This window comes from Lissotriton vulgaris, chromosome 3_1 (assembly GCF_964263255.1).
Source record: "Lissotriton vulgaris chromosome 3_1, aLisVul1.2, whole genome shotgun sequence".
Lineage (NCBI taxonomy): Eukaryota > Metazoa > Chordata > Amphibia > Caudata > Salamandridae > Lissotriton > Lissotriton vulgaris.
Window position 1 is genome coordinate 1,636,254,528 of NC_141689.1, and position 23,216 is coordinate 1,636,277,743.

Consider the following 23,216-nt stretch of genomic DNA (forward strand, 5'->3'; position numbering starts at 1 on the left):
TGATTCCTCCTCTACTGTAATCCCTATAGTTGCAGTAACTGTTATGCCTCCTGCCTGCCAGGCATCTGCTGTCAATCCGCCACAAGCTTCCTGTAGAATCTGACTATAAGATGATATCAAAATTATCATTGTGGAATGTCTAATGGGCAAGGACAGCCGAAGGATATGAGCCCACAGCTACTTTGCCATGCTCTTGAATTTGTTATTTTGTATGTACTGTTGTCACTAAAGTGCTGTACGAAAGTGAATGAATAGTACAATAATGGATGTCAGTTGTATGTCCCTATTTAGAGGTTAACATTGTTGATTAAAATACTTTTGTATCCACTACATCAGACAACTTTTTCACTGTACGGCAAGTATATAATTCATATTCTTAACACAACTTAAATTTACTTTCTGAGGTAGGTATAAGAGGAATTACAAAATCGTGATTATATACTTACTTTACAATGTAGCTTTATGTGGATGTCGTAACAACAATGGTATTGCAATGCGATAAACTGGATTTAATATAGTGACTCCCCACCTGAATGTTATAGAGGAAATACAGCAGATGAGGTTGGGGGTCATGGGAAAAGAATGCTTAATAAGATTAAATCTAAAAATTGGAATGCTTAATGTGGAACAACTACACAAGGAAGGGAGTTCCTTCTGTAAATGGACTAAAAATCTAAATTTGTGACAAACCAAAAAAGATAAGTGCAAATCAAGGTCATTTTGAAGGATGAGTTAAGTGGATTGGGAGGAGGGTAGAATTAATCAAAAAATGAATGGATTTGAAAACCGAATGCCAAAAACGGAATTTAATTCAGTGAAAGATGACAAGATCACCAAAATAATGAAAGGCGAGTAAAATGTGAATTGATTATGGTACATAGATGAAAAAAAGGACTACATGTTCAGTGGGCTGCAAGGAAAATCCTGCATAGGAGGGTAAAAATGAACGAAGAACTCAGAAGTATCCCCAAGTGGCAGACTGGACTCCAAAGAATTTTCAGCATTTTATCCTTTCAGTGGCTGTTCTGGGTCCATCATTGTCACTGCTAAAAGTGACACAATAACTCCATTAGAGGCAGCACCAGAATTGAAGGTGTCATCTTATTTTTCAATGCATCTGAGCACTCAAAAAAATGTACTATGCGCTGTTCACCGTTTCTTAAAACTTTGCAGCATATAGTCTCTCAGCCGTAATGCTGTCTTCATTAGAGCTTTGGGAATAAGAAAGGAGGGACCTGTAGGAAGCTGATGAGTGGGAAGAGCACAAATCCTACCTGAATGTAGTGTTAGGCCTAGATTGTCACACAAATTACCATGAATCATCCTAAAATCATGAGAAAATGAGACACTAAGCTACTTTTTGCTTTCCACGGCAAGGAAAGGAATTCCAAATCTCATTCACTCACTCAAAAATGTACGCCCAACAGTCTGTCATCACATCGGATGGAATCTTTGCAATCTTGTTTAAAGCACAGGAACCAATCTTGCTCTTCACACTACAAATCTGACTCAGACAAAGTCCGCCATTGGTGCCAGTCCCAAACTCTTTTGCATGAGTCGACTCCTCATCTGATCGAAAACCATAATTAGAAAAACTACAGCCAAGCTCTTAGGAAAGCATTCCTTATGTGACTTTAAGTGCATAGAAAGTTGAGTCCTTTATGCTGTGTATTACCTCAACCTCTGGTATTCCATCTTGAGCTACTACTATACCTGTGGTGAGAGGATAAGAATGTATTTGTTCATGTAGAGCCCGAGTCATACTTGACTGGGCAATGCAGATATTAAGAGTTTAGATATGAGTGCAGGTCTACAGCTTTGTTTCAAGTGTTTCAACCTGAACAGCTCTTGGTTGCCATGGGGGTGATCAAATGATATTCGAATTGTGCAGGAGAATTGACCAGGCCACAGCCAAATTATTTTATATTGAAGTACAGCCTCCTCCCAGGGGTTGGTATTGGTTATTTGTAAAATGTATGATGTATGATGATGATGATACCAAAGAAGTGAATATGCTCTACCTAATCGTTTGACTTACACAAATAGATCAAGAAGCTGAATGTTCTGTGAAAGACAATCTGCTCACATGCCAATCAAAATCTAAAAGGATTTACTACCAAAAAGAAAATTAATCACTTCACAGGATCAACCAGTCAGAGTAACCCGAAGTAAACTGAAGTTAGAGCATGCTTGGTAAACAGAGACAAGGCCCACATTTATAGTTTTACATGAAAGGGTGTGAAGTGGGAAACATGTGATAGATTCAAACAAATCTGGAAAACGAGACTGAGGAAACGAGAAAGAAAGAAGAAGACCTTCAATTTACAGCAAGTTTGTAGATATTTCGGCTGAGGAAGCTAATCAACACTTTCCTGTCTTGAGAGCCAAGATGTAAACTAGAGGTTCTAAATGTCAGAGGTGGACACTTGTTTTAGGCATTTGTCACCATGAGCAAAAACAAAGCTGAAGCTGGTAATGCTTACACTAATGAAAAACGTATTTAACAATTCTAAGAAAATAATTCACAGACTGAGGTACCACAACCATGCCTCAGCCCTGCACCTCCTTGCTAAACCTCACAACTAGGAGCCTGGAGGGGAGCATGCACCTCGGGGCATGCAGGGCTGTGTCTTATGACCCTCCCTGCACTGCACGTAATGCTTAATGTAACTAAAGTTGGCCTTGTAACTTGATTTTAGAAACCTCTAATAGGGTCTGCAAATATTTGTACTGGCTAAGCCCAGATAACTCCTCCCCTTTGGCGACTGCCTGATGAACCCCTGCTTGAATGTTTGTTGTGATTGCTGCATAGTAATAGATATATGTTGCAGATGCAACACAAACCCAGAGTACTGAAGTTGTCGGTAACATGTCCCAGCATCAGCAATATGACATTTTCAACATATCTCTTAGATATGTACACACTTCTCAAAATCGAGCATGAACTAATATTGTCAGTACTGTCCCGCACATGAGCCTTGCTTTTTCTGCACCATATTCTCTGAGTTCACATTTAATACCCAGTTATGAGTAGTGTAAGGATTTTAGTGTATTATATGTTATGGGTGTGTGGCCTTATCGTGGAATACACCCGCAAAACTTGTCTTGGCTCCGGTCAGACTCGTTTATAAACCTTAAGCTCAACCCTGGGTAGCAGTGGCTTCAAGTAGCAAGGCTAAACAAAGGAACTTACTGTAAGAGACACAACAACAATTTATAACAATAGCGCATATTTTTATGGATTTTTAGAGTCCTTGATCATCAAAATCCACTGGAGGGTTTCCAGAGATACAGATTTTTGAAGAAATAAATACTTTTAAATGCAACCGCAAGCAAGCAACCATCAACAAAAACTTGTCAAACTTTTGAATAGTTTGAAACAGTCAGTTATGCGACTCCAGTCCGGCTTGAGCGACCAGATGCAACATGGCAGAGGTCTAGGAGTTCAGTAGGGTTAATTTGGACAGGTACCTTTTCCAGTCCAGTTCCAGCTTTTAGAAAACAACCACCATGATGACAATAGAGTGGTCCTGATGCTGGGGATGCAGGCAGAAAAGATGCTCAGTGATGCTCCTGACACTGTGTGGTTGAGAGGGGGAAAGTGCAGTTGATCCCTCATTCCCCGGGTGGGGTGAGGTGACTTTGACTATGGCACTTTGGGTCCCACAACGCCCTCTTTGCAACATTAGAAGACCAGCTGCAACTGGGCTACCGATCTTGCGACACAGCTTTCACAGCGAATATCCTTGGTGGGGTCTAGTGTCCCTCTTGTGTGACAAATCTGGTCTCTGTTAGCACTCCCGGGTCCAGCAGACTTGGGTGAAACTTTTGGCTGTCTTGGATTTGTCTCTTGGTGTGCCCAGCGGCAGCCAGCAGTGAGTCCTCAGTAGTGGCTAATGCTTTGCAGGTTTGGGCTTCCTCACATTTGACGTCCCTGGTGCTGTTCCAGGGGGCCAGCCGACTGGCCCTTGGAGTCACTGCTTCGATCTGGGCCTGGTGTAAACTTTCCCCCGAACCAGGAGCACAGTCCAAACTCACTAGCCCAGAGTGCAGCAGGTGCAGTCCTTCTGAAGGTGCTGCCTATCTTCGTGCAGCTTCAAAGGCAGCAGGGCCTTTCTGCAAATCCAACGTGTATGTGCCCATTGTATTCCAGGAAAGTGCTCCCAGAGGACAATGCGGTCACTAGCCATTGTGCTAATAGGTCCCCTCCTTTTTGGTGACAAAGATCCAGCGATGTGTGGCATTTGGCAATCCAGGGTGCCATATTCTTGCCACTCTCAATATGTCTAAACTTTCCCTCGACTTTGAGAAGCTTGGTAGCCCAACCCAGAGGTGTGGATACCTAAGGGCTACACTTTGGAAAACTGGTTAGGGGATGGGTTTGCCCTCTCTGTCCCTGTCTCCATCTGTCCGAAGGAACAAAAGGCATCCTGCTTGGGTGTGTTGTCACAAACGGCTAACACCCGAGTGGCCTTCCTGGGAGAGGAGGTCATACCTCACTCTGCGGCAACTGCCTTTGTTCCTTAGCCTTGTTCCACACGTCTCCCCAAGCAGAAAGCTGTCTAACTTTCTAAAAGTTTCTCAACTTTAATAGTGACATTAGGCTTGACTTGGGCATCAAATTTAATGCCATAATTAATTTGATACCTTTCAGTACCCAGTTAGTTGGTCACATTCAGAAGTTAGCCAGGCTGGGATGCCAGCCGGTAACCCTGTGTTAGCCAATGGGGTTACTAACTTTCCTTAGCAAAATGGAACCTTTAAGGATTTTGCTGCTTGCTTAATAACATACTGTTCCCTGCCATTGGGCTCGATAGGCCTTCCTTAGAGGAGACTTACATTTTTTATTAAGGAAAGGAACGTCCTGCTTTTTTTCATGCCTATGGGGGTCACAGTTCTTATACGGAGTTACTTACAAACGGCCACTAGATGAGTTATTTGTAAACGTTGATCCTTTTGCTCTTTTAAAATTATAGTAAACTTATATGTCTGGATACAGTCTGTGTTTCTTAGGCTATTTAACTGCATTAGTTAAGCCTTTAAGGCCCGATTTAATTCTTGGCTGTAAGGCTACTCCGTCGCAACATACCAAAATGTTTTTTTGCATTTTCAAACGGGTCGAATCTGCGAATCGGTCTGTTTGTGACCACCAAAACATATTGTACATATGGCCCCAAATGTGCAATGATAGAAACCTTTGTGAATTCAGCTACAGTACTTGGTTTCATAGGACTCATCTTCACTCTTGTGCACTACAATAGTATTGATATTCAAACAAGATAGACTTAAGTTTCACAGAACACGATAACAACAGCCAATATGTATTGGTGATCCTTCTATAATTCAGCAAAAACCTGTGGTAGCATACATTTGTCAAACTTACAGTCGTGTAAATTACTCGCATTGCTATTTATTGTTGTGAAAACAGTGCCTTATCAGCTTGATTCAGTCTAAGGGCGTGATAAGTTTTAACATTCAGTCTGGTTCCCTCTCCCGCCTTGTTAAAGAGTGTGCGATTGTTTTGACTTGACTCTGAAAAATTTGCTTTCTCTTTTTTAGCTTACGAATTTAGAGAGGAAGTGGCAGCACCACGAACAAAATAACTTCGTGATGAAAGAATGTATCCTTTTTGAACAGAGCTCTTGGTACAGAATAACAAATACAGGACTGGGCCATTGTAGTTGTTGCTGCAACCCTTGCCAGACATTGCTGTTGTGTACAATGAACTGTTTTATGACTTCTTTTGCGAAATCACAGTTTGAGCATTCAACTCCGCTTTAGTCATGTGGGAGGACCTGCCAAAGTGTACTACTAATGTCCAACGACGATGTTTCACAAGTTGTATTCTGTAGATTACTACATATAAATGTAACTGTGGATTTTATGTTCCTGTCGATTATTTAAAAAATAACATCACCTATCTTTAACTTACATAGGCAGGCAACCATAGTGCTAGAGCTTCTGAGTAGATAATCCAAAATGTCAAATAATTTTCTATAGTTCTCGAAGCTTTCTTCAGTTTGAGAAGTTATGGTGGCAGTACAGCCTGATAAGTCAATTTTTGCAAATATTTCGGCTTTTTGCTTGGACTCAAGTAAGCTGTGATACAACTTCTTGAAGCCTCCCTCGCTTGCATTAGAGTTCACAACAGAATAGGTAATTTTACTGGTAACCATAACACACCAGCATGTTTCCTGAATCCTACTCCTGGTGACATCCCAGGAGATATAATGTGCCAAGTCAGTATTCCAGAGGCAGTCCCCTTTTTTTCAGCGCCACCAATGTGGATCCCAAGGTTGGTCATCTTTAGTTCAAACAGGAAATAAAAAAAATATCAAAGTGTCTCCCCCTAAGAAATAGTGCTTTAAGCCCTGCAGAGTCTATACGGGTCAGATGTCTATCACTGACCCTCATGAGATCTACCTTTTGGGATTAGTCTTGGCCTACATCACACATCCGTGTGACTCCTGTAAGAGAATGTACCGTAAAGAGCGGTGTTTATGACCAGGCCCGGGCCAAAGAGGATAGACAAAGATCTCTTCAAAATCATCCGGGACGCACAGAAATAAGAGGCGGCAGGCTCTCAACCTCTTTCTATTCCTCCAGATCTAGAACAGAAGCTCTAAAATGTTTTTTTGAGATGAGTCAATACAGGTGAGCAGAAACCCTCCATGAGTTGTTTGGTACAGATTAAGCTCCCATAAAGGATCCTTTTTCAGAGGGGGAGCCAGGACTTCCACACTTTACTTCTCCAGATCCTGAAAGGCAAGTAACTTTGATACTTAACCTGAATTAGACATGTTAAATCCATTTGGTGCCTGAACTCCTGAAGTAGCGTCCTATTATACTGTTGTGAAAAAGGCAGTGGATAATTATGTGTTCTTTCTATTGAGGCAAAATCAAACATCTTAACTCAGGTTTTCCAGTCTGCCTCCCATATAGCTGAACTTCTTTTGTGTTTCACCGAGGCTTAAGTGGACCTAGTTCTATCTACATGGTAAAATCTCTCTATCGCCCTTGTGGCAAACAAAAACATTGCCAGAGTGTGTAGACCTGTCTCAGGAGACCCCAGCTTCTTATCCAGTCACGCTTCTCCTGAGGAGAGTCTTGTCGTCCAGTCATCATACTCTTCTACATTCCCTCCTGGAGCCTTCCCAGCATCCCCTCCTGATAGAGGCTATGAAAAACTGATGTTCTCAGTAGGAAGTTTGGCATGAAAATGACTCAATACCACTTACTTGTTAGGGCACTACACTTGTGCAATGTGGGGTATGCTAAATCTAATTGTTCTGAATCTCCCAGAACACCTACAAGATAATTTTTCAGAATTAGTCTGTAATGTCAAAACAGCTTCTAAATATGTCATCCAGTTGGGGCTTGACACAGTTGATTTCATGGCAAGAGTCATGGGATCTTCAATGTCTCTGAGATGTCATGTTTGGCCCAGGACCTCTGGATTTCTACCAACATCTAAAGTATGTTAATTGACCTCCCATTTGATAGTGCGAGACTCCCTGGGGATAAGGCAATCTCTGCACTTAAAAGATTTAAGACCAGCAGAGCAACAGCTCCCTCATTAGGTTTCAAACTTCATTAACGCATTTTAGTCAATTTTGATATACTCGAGGATTTGGATTTCGGCAGAGACAACCTCCTTAATTACATCAACAAGTACAAAGTCTGCTCTAAAGTCAGTACAGGGGTTGTGGAAAATCTGGAGGCCAAACAACATAATAGCTTGTTTTCATCCTCTTTCTACCAACCAGGCCAGGAAAACAGCTCAAGCCGAGTCTTGTTTGGTTTACAAACGACTGGTGGGAGGCAGATTATCCAATTTTCTCCAGACCTGGAAGGCGGGTCCTACAAAACAGTAGAAAAAGGTATACTCTGCTTTTTCTTCAGTCCTCTCCCAATATTTCCAATCCCAGATTTATCAGATAGAACAACCTCTATATATTGTAGAGTGGGAAGTTGCTCTACTATTGAATAAAAAAGCAGTAGTGTTGGTCCCATATCAGGAAATTGGGCATAGTTACTACTCACAGTACTTGTTTACCCCTAAAAAGTACAGCTGTCTCCGTTGTATCCTAGACCTCAGGATCTTGAGTCTTTTTCACATAAAGGAAAGTTCAGGATGTTATCCCCGGACCAGTAACTTTTGGATTTAGAAGAACAAGATTGAATAGTGTCATTGGATTTGCAGGACGGATTTTCCTACATACGATCCTGCATTTGAGCAGGAAGTACCTACGTCCACTCATTATCAATGTGTGGGACTTCCCTTTAGCCTAACTATAGTTATTTGAGTCTTTACAAGGGTGAGGGCAGTGTCTCAACCCAGACGATTCTAGACAGTTGCCTTCTAAAAGCTCAGTTGTCAGAGATGGTGTCTCTGCAATTGCAGTCCACAGTATCCCTGCTGTTTTTTTCATAACCAATTTTATTGAGGAAAGCAGGCAATAAAATCGTGGCACCCCACAGATCGGAGATCACCACCAACAGTTAAGACACAGTGTATAGGACATGTAGCATTGTTCAATCAGGTACCGAAAATAGCCTCTAATATGAATAAACCCACAACCCACCCTACCCCGTCAACTCCCAGAACTCCCTAATTCCCAGAACCCCCCACGCACGTGTATAAGTAGTAGCAAATAAAGGTTTTAGGTGTAGTGTGACAGGTGTGTCGCAGAATCGGGCCAACAACTTTAGTACAATCATATGTCCTCTTCCCGTTCCACTGGGGGATCCAGCGATAGTCCTCTGTAGTCGGCCCACCGCTTCCAGATTTTGTAGTGTTTGCGTGGGCAACCCCTTGCCTCAAAGATCGGCTTTTCAAGTCCCATATAGTAGTCCAACCCTGCTTTCCACGCAGACAAGGGGGGGGCCCTCACTCCCTTCCACGCCCGGGCCAGATCCCGTTTGGCAACAACAAGCCCCAAGAGCAGCAGGTGACGTTTATAAATGTTCCCACCAATGCCCTCCATAACATGCAGCAACCCCAGTCGGTGAGTGCGGGTAAGATCCCAACCCAGGACAAGCAACTCCACACACCTCTCCAAAAGCCAGACAATCGAGCACACGACCACACGGTATGCAACAGGGATCCAGGCACGGCTCCACAGCGCAGGCACTCTGGGGATTCAATCAATCCAGCTTTCCACAACCGTTCGCGGGTATAATAGGCTCTATGTAGGTATTTGAATTGGATAAGCCGGAGCCGTACAGCGATAGCGGTCCCATGCGGGGATTCCAGGGCCTCCCTCCAATCGTCCTCATCCAGGGGGCCCACATCCACTTCCCATGCCACCCGAAGAGGGAGTAGGGTAGAGGAGCAGTGAGTGACCAGTGTTTGGTAAATACGGGAGACCTTTCTATCCCCCAGGTCCCCCATAAAGACCTTCGCCTCAACCGGGCTAAACTCAGGGAGAGAGTCCAGATGGGCAATGCTCCGGGTGAGGGCGTGGCGCAATTGTAAGTAGCGGAAGAACTGGGACTGAGGCATTTGGAACTCCATGCGGAGCTCCTGAAACGATTTAAGGGTAGTGCCGGACATTACCTGGCCCAGTAGCGAAATACCAATTGCCTCCCATCCCTCAAACCCGTCTAGGGCCGAAAGCTCCGGGAGCAGGCCATTATGCCATAACGGCGTCTCCGCCGTCAATTTGCCCCACCAACCCATGCGGCGTAAGGCCTGTCTCCACACCGCAAAAACCACTCTTGTGACCACCGGAGTGCACGTCGCAAGTGGGCCGAGTATAGAATGGTGTGTAGCGTGTTATCACCCATAAGCGATCGCTCCAATGCATAGGCCGGGTCCCCCCTGTCACTGTACCACCACTCGTTAAGGATAAGCAGCTGAGAAGCCTGGTAGTAAGATAACAGATCAGAGGTGGCCAGGCCCCCACAATAGGTAGACAGGAAACATGTCCTCAGCGCCACTCTGGCCGCACCACCAGCCCACAGAAAACGGCCTATTGCCGAATTAACCTGGCGAAACCACTGCGGGCCAATAGGGTAGGGGTAGTTTTGTAACTGATACAACAGGCGTGGGAGCGCCACCATTTTGAAGATAGCTGATCTCCCAAAAATAGTGAGGGGCATCCTGGACCACGTTTTGATATCGACCTGGACCCGTTCCCACACCGGCAGGATACTGCGGTCCCAGGCGACGGTGCGCGACTCCGAGAGAAATACACCGAGGTACTTCAGCCCATCCGTTGCCACGCACAGTCCTGCTGCCCAGGGGTCTGCCACAACCCCGCCACCCAGCACCCATAGGGTCGACTTGTGTAGATTGAGCCGAAGGCCGGAGACCTCGCCAAAGACGCGCATGACCTCTAGAACTCGGGGCCCTGAGTGCTGCAGGTCCGTGAGGAAAAAGAGGATGTCGTCTGCATATAATGCAATTCTATCCACCAGTTCTCCACTCCACACAAACCCGCGTATCTGTGCATCAGTACGCACCCGAGATGCCAGGGGCTCCATAGCCAGGGCGTACAGGTATGGGGACAGTGGGCAACCTTGTCGGGTCCCCCGACCAATCCGAAAGCGCCTGGACGCGGCACCGGCCACCCGGACCGAGGCCGTGACATTGGTGTATAGCAACTTCAAGTATGACAGAAACACCGGGCCTAGATTAAGACGGGGCAAAAGTGCAAACAGGTATGCCCAACTCACAGAGTCAAAGGCCCTGTCCATATCCGCTAGCAGGAGTGCCGCCTGCTCGTCCCGGGCCCCCATGGCATCTACCGCCGCCTGTGCCCGCCGGATGTTATGGCGAGTGGCTCTGCGGGGCATGAACCCGGCCTGGTCGGGGTGGACCAGGTCCGTAATATAGGGAAGAAGGCGGTTCGCCAGGGCCTTCGCCAAGATTTTGGCCTCTATGTTCAATAGCGATATGGGCCGGTACGAGTCATGCCTGTCAGGGGCCCTGCCTGGCTTCAGAAACACCACGATTTCGGCGTGGCACCAATCCGGTGGTAGCTCCCCCCGAACCCGTGCCGCCTCAAGCGCGCGTCTGTACTGAGACCCCAGCTGGAGGTGAAACTTCTTGTAAAACTCACACGGGTAGCCGCTCGGTCCCGGCGCCTTCCCGGTGTTGAGTTGCCCCAGCGCCTCCCCGAGTTCCTCAGCCGAGAGCGGAGCATCCAGTGCAGTTCTGGCGTCATCGGAGACGGCCTGTGGCGACAGATCATCCAGGAATGCGGATATCTCATCTGCCTCCAGGGAATCCCGAGGGGCATACTGTTCCTCGAAGTAATGGGCAAAGCTAGCCGCTAGGCGGGCCGGGTCCGTTACCACCGAACCGTCCTCTGCCGAGAGGCCCGGCACCGTGAGCGGCTGGAAAGTAGCCTGACACAGCCTGTGGAGCATCGTGCAGGACTTGTCGCCCCACTGATAAATCCTGCTGCGTGTGGCGAGCCACGCCTGCCTGGCCTCAATCATGCAGGACTGAAGCATAGGATTGCTGCGCCTGCAGGAGCAGCCGTACCACAGCCTCATCCCCCCCTCCCGCCCACGCTGTTCCAAGGTCTCCACCCGAGCGGCCGCAGCGGTAATGGCCTCCCGATGCTTCCGGCGGGCGGCTGCGCACCAAGCGATGTCCACCCCCCGTATCGTGGGCTTCAGCGCCTCCCATACCACCACCGCGTCAATGTCCCCCACAAGGTTATCGCGCCAATAATTATCAATCGCCTCCCGCAAGTGATGAACATAGTCAGGTTGTTGTAGATGCCATGAAGACACCCGCCAACGGAACGGCTGCCGTTTTGTGGGAAGGTCTATTGTGGCCACAACTGGGGAGTGGTCGGACAGACCCCTGGGCAAGATAGCAGCGTCTCGCACACGACTCAGACAGGCACCAGGCATAAAGATATAATCAAGTCTCGAAAAGGAGCCATGTACAGCCGACACATACGTGAACTCGCGCGCAGCTGGATGCAAATGGCGCCACACATCCACCCAGCCCAAACTGTCCACTGTCGCACGCAGCCTAGTATGCGGGGCAGAGGGAGAAGGATCCACAGCCACTGGCAATCGCCTCTGGCGGTCCGAACACACATCCATCACCTCATTCCAATCGACCCCAACCACCGTCAACACATCCGGGATCTCATCCCATATCGCAAATAGTCTCTCCGACAGGGCCCACTGCATGAGGGGGGGGGGGGCATAAACACTACCGAAAACCACAGGTTCAGCACCCATCATTCCCTTTATAACGACAAAGCGGCCCTGAGGGTCCACCCACTGCTTTTCATGAACGTAAGCCACCCTGCGATGAACCAAGATGGCCGCCCCTCTGGATCCCCTTGTAAAGCCGGCATGGTAGACCTGCTGGAAGCCAAACCTCTGAAGGCTAAGGACCTTGGAGCCCAGCATATGAGTTTCTTGGAGCAAAAGCACGTCTACCGCTTCCCTTTTCCCCCAGCGCAACACTGCTCCACGCTTGATTTTATCGAGCATCCCCCTCACATTCCATGTTGCAACGCGTAAGGACTTATTGGGAAGCATAGCAGTCTGATCAACCATTGTCCAGGTGATTTCCCCCACCAGGCCCCCCGCGCCACCCCAGCACACCCCACCACTCACCCAATCCAGCAGTAATACACACATGCGATTCCCCCCACCCACCCCAAAACCCCCCCACCCACGCCCAGTCCTGAACCCCCCCCCAACAACAAACCAACTCTCCCCACATCCCCATCCCAACTCCCCCCACCCCTGTACCTCATAGAACACTGAAGTATCTGTTGCGGCATGGATAGACCCGGATCCAAAACCGAGGACCCAGGGCCAGCCATACCAAAGTATCCCAACATCCCGACCACAACACCCCCCCCCCACCCCCCCAGACAACTCCCACAACTCGTGAGGGTCAGAGGCCCCTTGGGAGTCGCCTCCCGAGCCCCAACAGCGTCACCACATATAGCCACAAAGAGTCTCAAAGCTGGCAGTCTGGCATCGACGGTTCCCCCACATAAACAGCCCCGCTAAATGATCCGTTTTAAAGTAGGGCAACACATTACCGGGAAAGACCAGGGTCCAGGCCCCAACAGGGTTCAACTGCCAGCATCTGAGTGTTCAGAGTCCATTGTTCCACTAGTCTGCGTCGCACTGGCGGAGGCGGATCTCTTGCGTGATCTGGACCTCCGATGTCGTCCTTTACGGGCTTGGCGGTTTATCCGTTCCTGCGATGATCCCCTCGACCCGCCCGGATCCAGCCCCGGCTGGGCATGCAGCCTGATCCTCACCTCTTCGTCCGTCCACCGAAAGACCTCCTCTGGGGAATCAAAGAAATGGGTCCGGGACTGGTACACCACCCGTAGGCGAGCCAGGTACAGCAGAGAGTACTGGAGTTTCAGGCCCCGCAACTTGGCTTTGGCGGCTACAAACGATTGTCTTTGCTGTTGCACAAGCCTAGTATAATCAGGAAAGATCATGATGGTGTGATTTTCATAAGAAAGTGGGCCTTTGATCCTTGCTTCCCGCAGTATGACATCGCGGTCATGGTAATTCAAAAGTCTAGCAATGACAGGCCGAGGACGCTCACCCTCCGGCGGCCGCTGTGTCAGGGCCCTGTGTGCACGCTCGATGACAAAACAAGAAGACAGGGCCCCCGGCGGGAGCCAGCCCTCCAGCCACTGGGACAAAAACTGCTCTATGTCGTCCTTCTCACACCTCTCCGGAAAACCTATAAAGCGAAGGTTGTTCCTGCGTGCGCGCCCTTCGGCATCCTCCACTCGAGATGCGAGAGTCTTTTGGACACGCTCCATCTCCGCCATTTTCTGCTTCAGCGTGCCAATGTCCGTCTCCGCCACCGAGATTCTGGATTCCGTCTCCGTAATCCGCTCCACCGCATTGCGAAGGTCTTGGCGCAGCAGTGTCGCGTCCGCACCCACAGCCCCAATCTTAGCATCGAGCATGTCTCTGGACTGGGTGATAGCCGCTAGGAGCGCCGCGTTGTCCGGCCCAGCCCCGCCGCCGCCGGGCGACCCAGATCCACCACTGGGCCCTGTAAATTTGTCGATAGGACCCTGCTTAGGCGGGCCTCCGCCACCACCTCTGGTCTTGGCCGCTTGCAGTCCCAACTTCACCACACCTTGGGCGGCCGCCTCGGGTACCCGGAGTCCTCAACCAAGCCGGGCAGCACACCCCGAGAACAGGGCAAACTCCTTCCGCAGTGGGCCCCGGTGAATCCTCAGGAGCGGACCCACAGCGTTGGGCTCAGGAGGCTCCGAGCCCTGGGCCAGGGCACGGCCGAAAGTCTCTCTGGGATGATAAGCGTCAACCACTGCGCCCAGGTCCAGGCCGGTCTCAAGGTCGCAAAACTCGAGGCCCCGGTCTCACAAGGGCGGAACAGGCCTCCACCACGCCGTGCCGCCCGGGGAGGTTCTCCAATGCACGGCACCAGACCCCAGGGTACCTCTGCAACTCGTCAGCTCTCGGAACTGCAATCACCGGATGGGGACCCGTCCGGCTGATCCGATCTCCGGCAGCCTGCCACCGATCACCTCCCGGCCTCCTGAAAATCGAAGTCCCGGCTCCACCGCCAACCGCCAGGCCGCACTCCGTCGCCGGCGTATCCGGGCCCCGGGAGAGTTGGAAACGCGGGGTCAGCACACCGGAGAGGTCAAGGCACCTCCAGGAACAGACGCCACTCACGTGGTATCGTTAGCGGGCTCGGGGGCCAGGATAAATGAGCAAATTGTGTCCGGGCCGGCGGGAGCTCTACAAGGCTGCGACCGCCATCTTCGCCCGCCAAGCCACGCCCCCAGTATCCCTGCTGTTTGACCTGGGTTTTTCTACAAACAGGCCCGAATCTCACTTAGAGCCGTCTCAGGTTCATAGGGGCAGTACTGTGTACAACATCTCTCTGAGATTTTCCACCAGCTTAGAGGAGTCAAGACTGTCTCCGTGATTATGTTGTTTTGAGATGGAGCTCAAATTCCAATTCTGAGAGTCTAATGCTTGTTAGGTATGCTGGCTTCTTGCATCCTTTTGATCAAACATGCACGCTGCACATGAGCTCTATCCAGTGGTGCCTTTGCAAGTAGTGGTTCCAACACGTGGGATCAGACTGCCTTACAGGGCAATCAGGCAGTGTCTGATGGACGGCTCTAACAGGTCAGCATATGGGCTGTTTTTGTGGTAAGCTCAAATGTTTACAGTCACTAAGCTTAGAAATTAATACAAAGAATGGCCTAGAGGGCTAAAACCGACAGTGAACATCGGATATGGGCAACCCTGTACTATAATTGCAAAACAAATGCCCAGGAAATGTTTTTGAGCCATTAATAACGCATTGACCTACGAATAAGTTAGGAGAAAATGATAACATCCCAGACACCAATTAAATTGCTCTCATAAAATAGCTTTATGGTACCCCATTCAACTCCAAATAATCTCAAGAGAAGCCCAACGAGGAAGACAAAATCACAACTTTGACGCAAAGACCAACGGAACACAGGCCCAAATGGCCCATTGCTTTAACTGACGTGGCGGCAAAATTCTCTGCAAACTTACTATCAAAGAACCTTGAAACTTGGGCCAACCAACTAGGTTTGATACTATTTAATTAAACCGGGTTTCACGCCTGGAGCTGAGCAATAACAAATCTTTTGCTTTAACAATATTAACTGAGAGCACATATAGAACTAAATACTTGTTTTGTTGATTTAAAATCCACTTTCATTAGGGTTTTAGATCATTATTATGGCAAAACAAAAGCTTGGAGGAAATTACTTCTACCCTCCTGAGTGCAATACTTTATTGTGCTCAAACACCTCTGTCTGTATAAAACTAGCAATGATGCAACCATCTGAAAAAAATCTTGACCCTGGATGATCTAATACAAGGTTGGATCCTAGCTCCGTAATTGTTTAACCTTCATATGGCAGACCTGAGTGGATCCCTGAACAAAATCAACTCTCATCCTTTATATCTGCCTTTCAATCCAGTTTCTTCTCTCCAGTATGCAGTCTATATTGTGCTATTAAGTAAAACCTCAATCGGATTACAAAGATTATTAATAACTTTGGCATGCTCTACTTAAAAACACGACCTGGAAATAAATGATAAAAAAACAAAGGTTGTGGCCTTCGGGGATAACCCAGATTCAAAGTAAAAAACACTAAAGTGGTCATTGGACCAGGATTTGTCTACAGCTAATTATTATACATACTTGGGGGGTTATTTTGAAACAATATACAGTTTTATCCCCCATCTTAACTCTATAAAAGCCGAGGATACGTCTTAACGTTTGCTTTCAAAGTGCTGAATAAGTAACTGAAGCCCCCCCTTCTTTAGAATCCATTCTTAACATTAGCCGTGCAAATTAGTACCAAGCATGTGCTACAGTTTTGAAATACTGAGAGGAAAAAACACCAAGCATATGGATATCCATCAAGAAAAACATACAGGATTCTCTTTAACGTCCAGATGTCCACATCCCAGGCACAGATCCGATTAGATTTAGGGGTTTTCAAGCAGGATTTTGTAGGACAAGCAGCTCTTGTCAAAACCTGCAAAAAACGGTGAAATTTGCATTAAAACTCTCTGGGCTATTTGTTTTGGAAAGAAATAGTCACCCTGACAAAGCACAACCCTTGGGGATAGTATTTTGAGCAATCGTTGTTCACCCTCAATATTAAAGATCTATGGGAGACCGTGTCTTCACTAGCCATATTTAAAAAACAAACTAATAAAGAGGCAAAACGACTCTCACACATGCCAGATAAATCTCAATTACCAAAAAAGCACAACGCCTGGATGATAATCAACTTGTATAACGAACCAATCCAACTGCAAAATTTAAAAACATATTTTTTACCACACATCAAACAAGAAATTATTTTACTTCGATTTGGAAATATCCCAATTGAGAACTTAACACTGGACTTGAAACAAACCCTCAAAATCGCAACCTTTTAACACATCTGTATTTTCCTGCTATTGCGCCAGAATGAAGGATTTTACTTAGAAGTATATTTAACCATCTGAAAATTCCATCGTGCAGATAAGGGATCATTTAAACATATTAATTTAGGACATAGAAAATAAGCAAAACTTGATAGACTTGCAAAAGGAAATATGTAAATTTATGTCGAAGCCGCACGCTCTGTGATCTGGCTTGCTAAAAACAAACACTCAGTCAACTTTTTGTCATTGTTTCTTTCACTGATAATCAAAAAGAACGGACACTAGTATCTGCAAAAACCATTAGTTTTTATCGAAAACCCTCATAGACATCCTGGAGTTATTATAGCGGTATATCTTTTCATCCGCCCCATCAGGAGTCTTGGCATCGTCATAGGGTCAACGATTGACGTGCAGTATGCCTGCCTCACCCGAGGCTACTTCTGGTGTATGCAGAAGTGTCCAGAAATGAAAAAAGAGTATCTAAAATATAATGACTTAGTCAGAAGAACTTGGTTTTTAATCTAAAAAATTGACTAGTCACTAATATTTAAAAGAAATTGGGATATTGAGGTAGTTGAGTTACTAAACTACCATATCGTTCTTGAAAAAAGTCGACATGTTTCAGCTCATGGGGCCCACAGAGGGTCAGGAGAGCTTTCGTCAGGACATGAACAAAAAAACACACAAACAAAAATATATGTATGACTCATACACCCTTTGTGTGTATGGTGAAAATAACACAATGGAATTTCCAAGCTGGTGTTTTCTGAAGTTAGGTATCCAACAGGGAATCAGAGTCGCATCTGGATTTTCTCCATGCGGCATCAATCTGTGAGCCTTGTGCTGACTCTGCCCCCGGCTGTGACAGAACGATATGGTAGTTTAGTAACTCAACTACCTCAATATCCCAATTTCTTTTAAATATTAGTGACTAGTCAATTTTTTAGATTAAAAACCAAGTTCTTCTGACTAAGTCATTATATTTTAGATACTCTTTTTTCATTTCTGGACACTTCTGCATACACCAGAAGTAGCCTCGGGTGAGGCAGGCATACTGCACGTCAATCGTTGACCCTATGACGATGCCAAGACTCCTGATGGGGCGGATGAAAAGATATACCGCTATAATAACTCCAGGATGTCTATGAGGGTTTCCGATAAAAACTAATGGTTTTTGCAGATACTAGTGTCCGTTCTTTTTGATTATCAGTCACTAGTTAAGGGGAAACGAATGGACTCTCTATCCTCTTCCCTCCCTTTTGTTTGATATCATTGTTTCTTTCACTTCCAACAAAAGACATTCAATTGGATCTGCTGTGTTAATAATTCTATTTAATTTTAAGATTGAAGGAGCAGCAGTGGGCACCTTTGGAACTTTGAGTAAATGCATAAGTTACTGCAGCCTCATTACAGAAAGGACATATGTGTAATTCCAGGAACCTCTAGTAACAAAGGCACTACAGTCTGATTACAACAGGGTCATATGTCTGACTCTAGGGACTTTTAGTAATGGCTTAAGGTACTGCTATGGGTGAGGATTTGTGGCTGGCTCCAGTGACACTGTTTAGATTGGTGAGTTGCTTTCTTCTGCTAACATCAGAGTTATTTTCCTAATTGCACATTGCTGTATCGTTCACTTACATCAGATGTCAATGTACTTAATTGTTCATTCTCACTCCCTTAATCCATATGCTTTATTCTCTTGCTGTCTTTATTTTCCTCATCTGTTTGCTCTATGTACAAGTGCCTGCTATTAATTTTAAATATTAGGATAACTTCTTCCCGAACCTATAGGAATGCATTTAGAGCCATGACAATAATTATAATCACCACCCAGAATTTTCATATATATTTAGGACTGAGAAACCAAGCAAAAAATTCTAGACTTACAAAAGTGAATATGCAAATTTATGGGCTATTGAAAGGGTTGTGGTGGACACCTGTGGGACCTCAAGTAATGGCATAAAATACTGCAGCCTTATTACTAGAAGGACATACGTCTGATTACTCCAAGGAAGCTATGATCTAGTGTACTGCACCCTGCTTAGATAAGATTTGTTTCTGTCTCCAGGGACCTACAAAGCACCAATAGGTCCTGCACCTAGCTACAGAAAGGAGATTTGTGTCTGTCTGTACAAATCTCTGGTAATGGCCTACTGTACCACAGCTTGGTACAGAAAAGCTTTAGTGTCTTGATTCTAGGGACCTCTAAGAACAGCCCAAGGCATTGCAAAGTGCTACGAAAAGATGTGTCTATAAACAGATTTGTTTCTGACTCCAGAGACCACTAGTAGTGACCTAAGATACTGCATCCTGCTAGGCAAAGGGATTTGTGTCTAGCTCCAGGGGTATTGTTTTGATTGGATGAGTTTTATTCTTCCACTTCTGACATCATAGAAATATGTTTCTTTTTGCATGTTTGTTACCAATATACTTTTAGTAGATGGCAGCTGGTTTAGTTGTTCCACTGCACTTCCCGACTCGAGGTGCTCTGCTACTCCTCTTGCCTGTTTCTACATACACGTGCCTGCTACTAGCTAAGAATGTTATTGAGTAACGGCCTAAAGTACTAACCCCTGCTTCATCAAAGAGTTTGTGTTAATACGAGTAGCCTCTTTCAAAAAACATTTGTTACTTACCCTGAGGACCTCTAGTGTAACAACTGTTGCGTGCTGCAGAAAGGGACTTTTGTCGCACTCTAATGACGCCGCTAAAGGAAGGATTTGTGTCTGACTCCAGGTACCGCTAGTGAGGTACTACAGCCTGCTGCAGCAGTAAATTGTGTCTTGTTAGAGGGATCTGCTGTAACCAGCAACATTAAAGCTGACCAGTGTGGCTTGCATTTTGAGTTTTAAGCCAGACTATTTGACTTTAGCGATGCTTTTTTCTTTCTTTTTTCCTTTTTAAAGTGGTCTTTTGACTTTTCCATTGTCTGTTATGAAGAGGCATCAAAACATTCAGGCCTTCAAATCAGCTTTTTATTACTAGTGGGGTTCAACATTTGTAAGAAAGTTGCTAGAGCGACTTCTGGCTCGTCTGTTATTTTGTATTTAAGAGGATTGCTTAATCTATTTTGATTCATAACTTCCTACTCATTCTACTCTGAAGGCAGTAGTACTGTCTCTCCAAACGTGTGCTCTCATTAAATGTTTTCCAGTCTCACTCTTAGGCCACACTACTCATGTTTTTTGAACAGTTTCTCTTAATATTTCCTCCTGTAAGGATGCTTCTTTTAGACTAGATTTTGCCAGCAACCTCTATGATTGAAGCTGGGATGGCGTATGATGTCTCCTTCAAATGATATTGTCTGTGTACTATTGTTGCAGCCAATTCTCAAAATAGGACTAGAACAAAGTGACTGAGTGTAACAAACGTTTGCATCATGTTATTTCTTGTACGCCAAAGCCTCATCATGAGTTATTATTATTATTATTATTATTACATTTCTTATATAGCGCCAGAATCGACCCCCGAAGGAGTATCTCCGCGCTTGCCTTGGGAACCCGTCCTGGTTTTTCCCTGTGAGATAGCCCCAACAGGGCATCCCCAAGGTGAAAGCCAGGCATCCCGCTGCGGGGGGACCGTTGTGGAGATTAAGCAAGCTTAATGCCCAGAGTTGCAGAGTGTGAACCCATGATTAGGTCAGGCACCGAAGCGAGAATTATCGAGTCCGTGGACATTTGAGCTTAACACCCTGCCGCGTCGGGAATCGAACCCTGGTCCCGGGTCTGACCTCTGCTTAAGGGTCTGCCTGCTCTAACCAGTGAGCCACACTTCTCCACTGTTGGCTGTTAATTAACTATGAAATAACCCAACCGGGTGTGGGATTCTTACCCAATTCAGATTTATACATTTTGGAATGAATGCTAACCAAATAAACCGCCGTTTGAGCCCTGATTCATGCACATGTTCCCTCCTTACAAGCTCTTTACTCTGAATACAATTTTCCAAGTTTTTTCTGCCAAAACTCCCAACTCCGTTTCCAATATCTGCTTTAACCCTCGCAGCAGTGCCATGAATCTCTAATAGGGTGAAATGTCTGCCCTTAATAAGAACCAATAATAATAGAAATTAAACCTGTCTGGGAAAATATTGGCAATTCTTTTTTATTATGCTAAAATCGTAATCCCCACGCAGGCGCAAACTCCTGTATATTCGCACTTTTGGATTTTCAGCTACCTTGTAAAAGAGGGCCATAGTATTACCTCTTCCTCCCTTACAACACCCACCCTAATCTTCCACTTTCGTCATAGGCAATGCTCGAACTCTTACATGTCTGAAAAATACCATAGAATTAGGTTGTGACAGTTATTGATGCATAGATATCTGAGAGAGAACTGGCACACACAGGCAGGCAATAGGGTAAGGTCCCTCATATTTGGGGAAACAGAATATCTCTCATCACTTTTCTAATTTTGTTTATGGCTGCAGAATTGGTTCAGTGACTACTAGACACTCCTTGAGGGTAACATTTCATTTCTGCGTCCCATTACTCCCTGGGTTTGGTAACTTCACAACATATTGGAATTGGTTGTCAAGGGTCCAAATGAGATGTCACTGCTTTAGTAGACACTCAGTGGAATGTGTCAGATTACCAGGTATTGTAACATACAAAGAAACGTCCAATGTAACATCTGGATAGATTATTTTCAGGGGTGCATGCCAGTTGACAGTGCATAAGATATATTTATTTCAAGTGATTAAGCTACTGACTCGTGTGCAGTGTCTGGTACGTGATCTGTTATGCTCTTCTAGAAGAACACAGACTGTGGGTACAGCAGTTTAAGAAAGTCAGACAACTAACAGAAGTTGCTTTAGTTTGTATCCATTTAAATTTATTTGGAGAAAACTAGACCGGTGCAGAGGCGCAGTAAAGATTGAGCAGCAGATCTCTAGAAGGGCTCCAAGCCAAGGTTTACCTGAATACTATTAGGCACATGCACATTTTCTACATTGTTGTATCGACATACATGAGCAGTATTGATAGGCAGATGGCTTTCCTTAACTCTACCCATCAGTCATTGCGTCAAAGAGCCAAGAGAGCGACTACCGGCCAGTGATGAAAAACGTGACAAACCAGATTGAAGACTACAACAAAGCCCTTATTGAGGCTCTGCAGAATTCTAGGAACTAATATAGGAACCATTTCCCTGTATCTAAACAACTCAAAAGGATCGAATAAAAAAAAGTAATAATAATTCAGCCAGAAAATGTACTGTGCAAAACGTGTGCCGTTTACGTTAACCGAAATATGAACAGTTACCAAAGGACCATAACCAGCTTTCTAAAATGTCAGCAGCTGTACACCTGTTGTGTTATTTTTTTTCTATGTTCCTTTCTTAGTAATAAAGTATTTTGCTTACAAGCACCTTTACCAAAGTTTTTAATGTTAGTTTTGATACTTCTGTTTTGTATGATGTACAATGATATTGGATTTGACCAATACATGTACACATTTATGTTTGTATTTCATGGCTTGTTAACTTGATTCTATGACGTATATATTAAATGATGTAAAATATGCTTTCTCTACACCTTTTTGTTTTGGGGTAAGTATAGCATTACCTAATGTAAGGTTTTGTGATCAGTTCCTTAATAGATCAAAAGAATTGCACATTGCCGTATGCTAGCGAATATCTATGAAGTTGTATCTAGTCCCTTATTTAGTTTTTGTGCAGCTCTTGTATCACTGCAAAGGCACTGTAGGAAATGTTTGCTGAAGGAGAGAGAAGCAACTGTGGTATTTCCAAGAGTACGTCTAGCCCATCCACCGAGTGGAACAGTATGTATCTAAGCGTTAGTATGAGTTTGTGTGAAAAAGAGTTCCAGAGTTGAACTTTGAAATAAACTAAAATGCTGGCTTTGTCGTCTAATCACGTAGGAGGGATCTAAAACCATAGGAAGATAGCATGTGTGGTCCCAGGTTTGAATTAAGATTTTTCTTTGATCTAGCGCCATTGAATGCCTAATAGTGTGCATGTTGAAGATGAGGTGAGCTGCACAATGCTGGGATCCTTGGATGTCGGTTTGAAACTTTGCTGGACAGTTGCACCTCAATGGTCCTAGAAGAACAAAAGTGTTGGACCTTAGAACGGTGCTGTAGACAATTTGTACAACTGAGGGAGAAGACCGAGGCCAATCAATTAGTAGTGTATTGGGGACACTAGAGTAATGCCCAGTATTTGTATTCCTATGAAACTCTACTGATGCAAAATCTCTCACTGTATGACAAATCAAGGTTTGTCCGCAGTCAGACCCTTTACTGTAAGAGGCCATGTCAACTGTGACCTTCA

At 45.5% G+C, this 23,216-nt stretch overlaps 1 protein-coding gene across 1 annotated transcript in view; it reads left to right on the forward strand.

Annotated features, from left to right (window-relative positions):
- The window catches only part of IFT74 (intraflagellar transport 74), a 496,520-nt gene extending 474,074 nt beyond the window's left edge, over positions 1 to 22,446 (forward strand). Inside the window, exons 19-20 of the mRNA XM_086962124.1 lie at positions 5,560 to 5,620; positions 21,942 to 22,446. Of these exons, the coding sequence (XP_086818250.1) occupies positions 5,560 to 5,620; positions 21,942 to 22,057 (177 nt within the window). The 3' untranslated portion in view covers positions 22,058 to 22,446. The remainder of the gene's footprint in view (positions 1 to 5,559; positions 5,621 to 21,941) is intronic.
- The last annotated feature ends 770 nt before the right edge of the window (positions 22,447 to 23,216 follow it).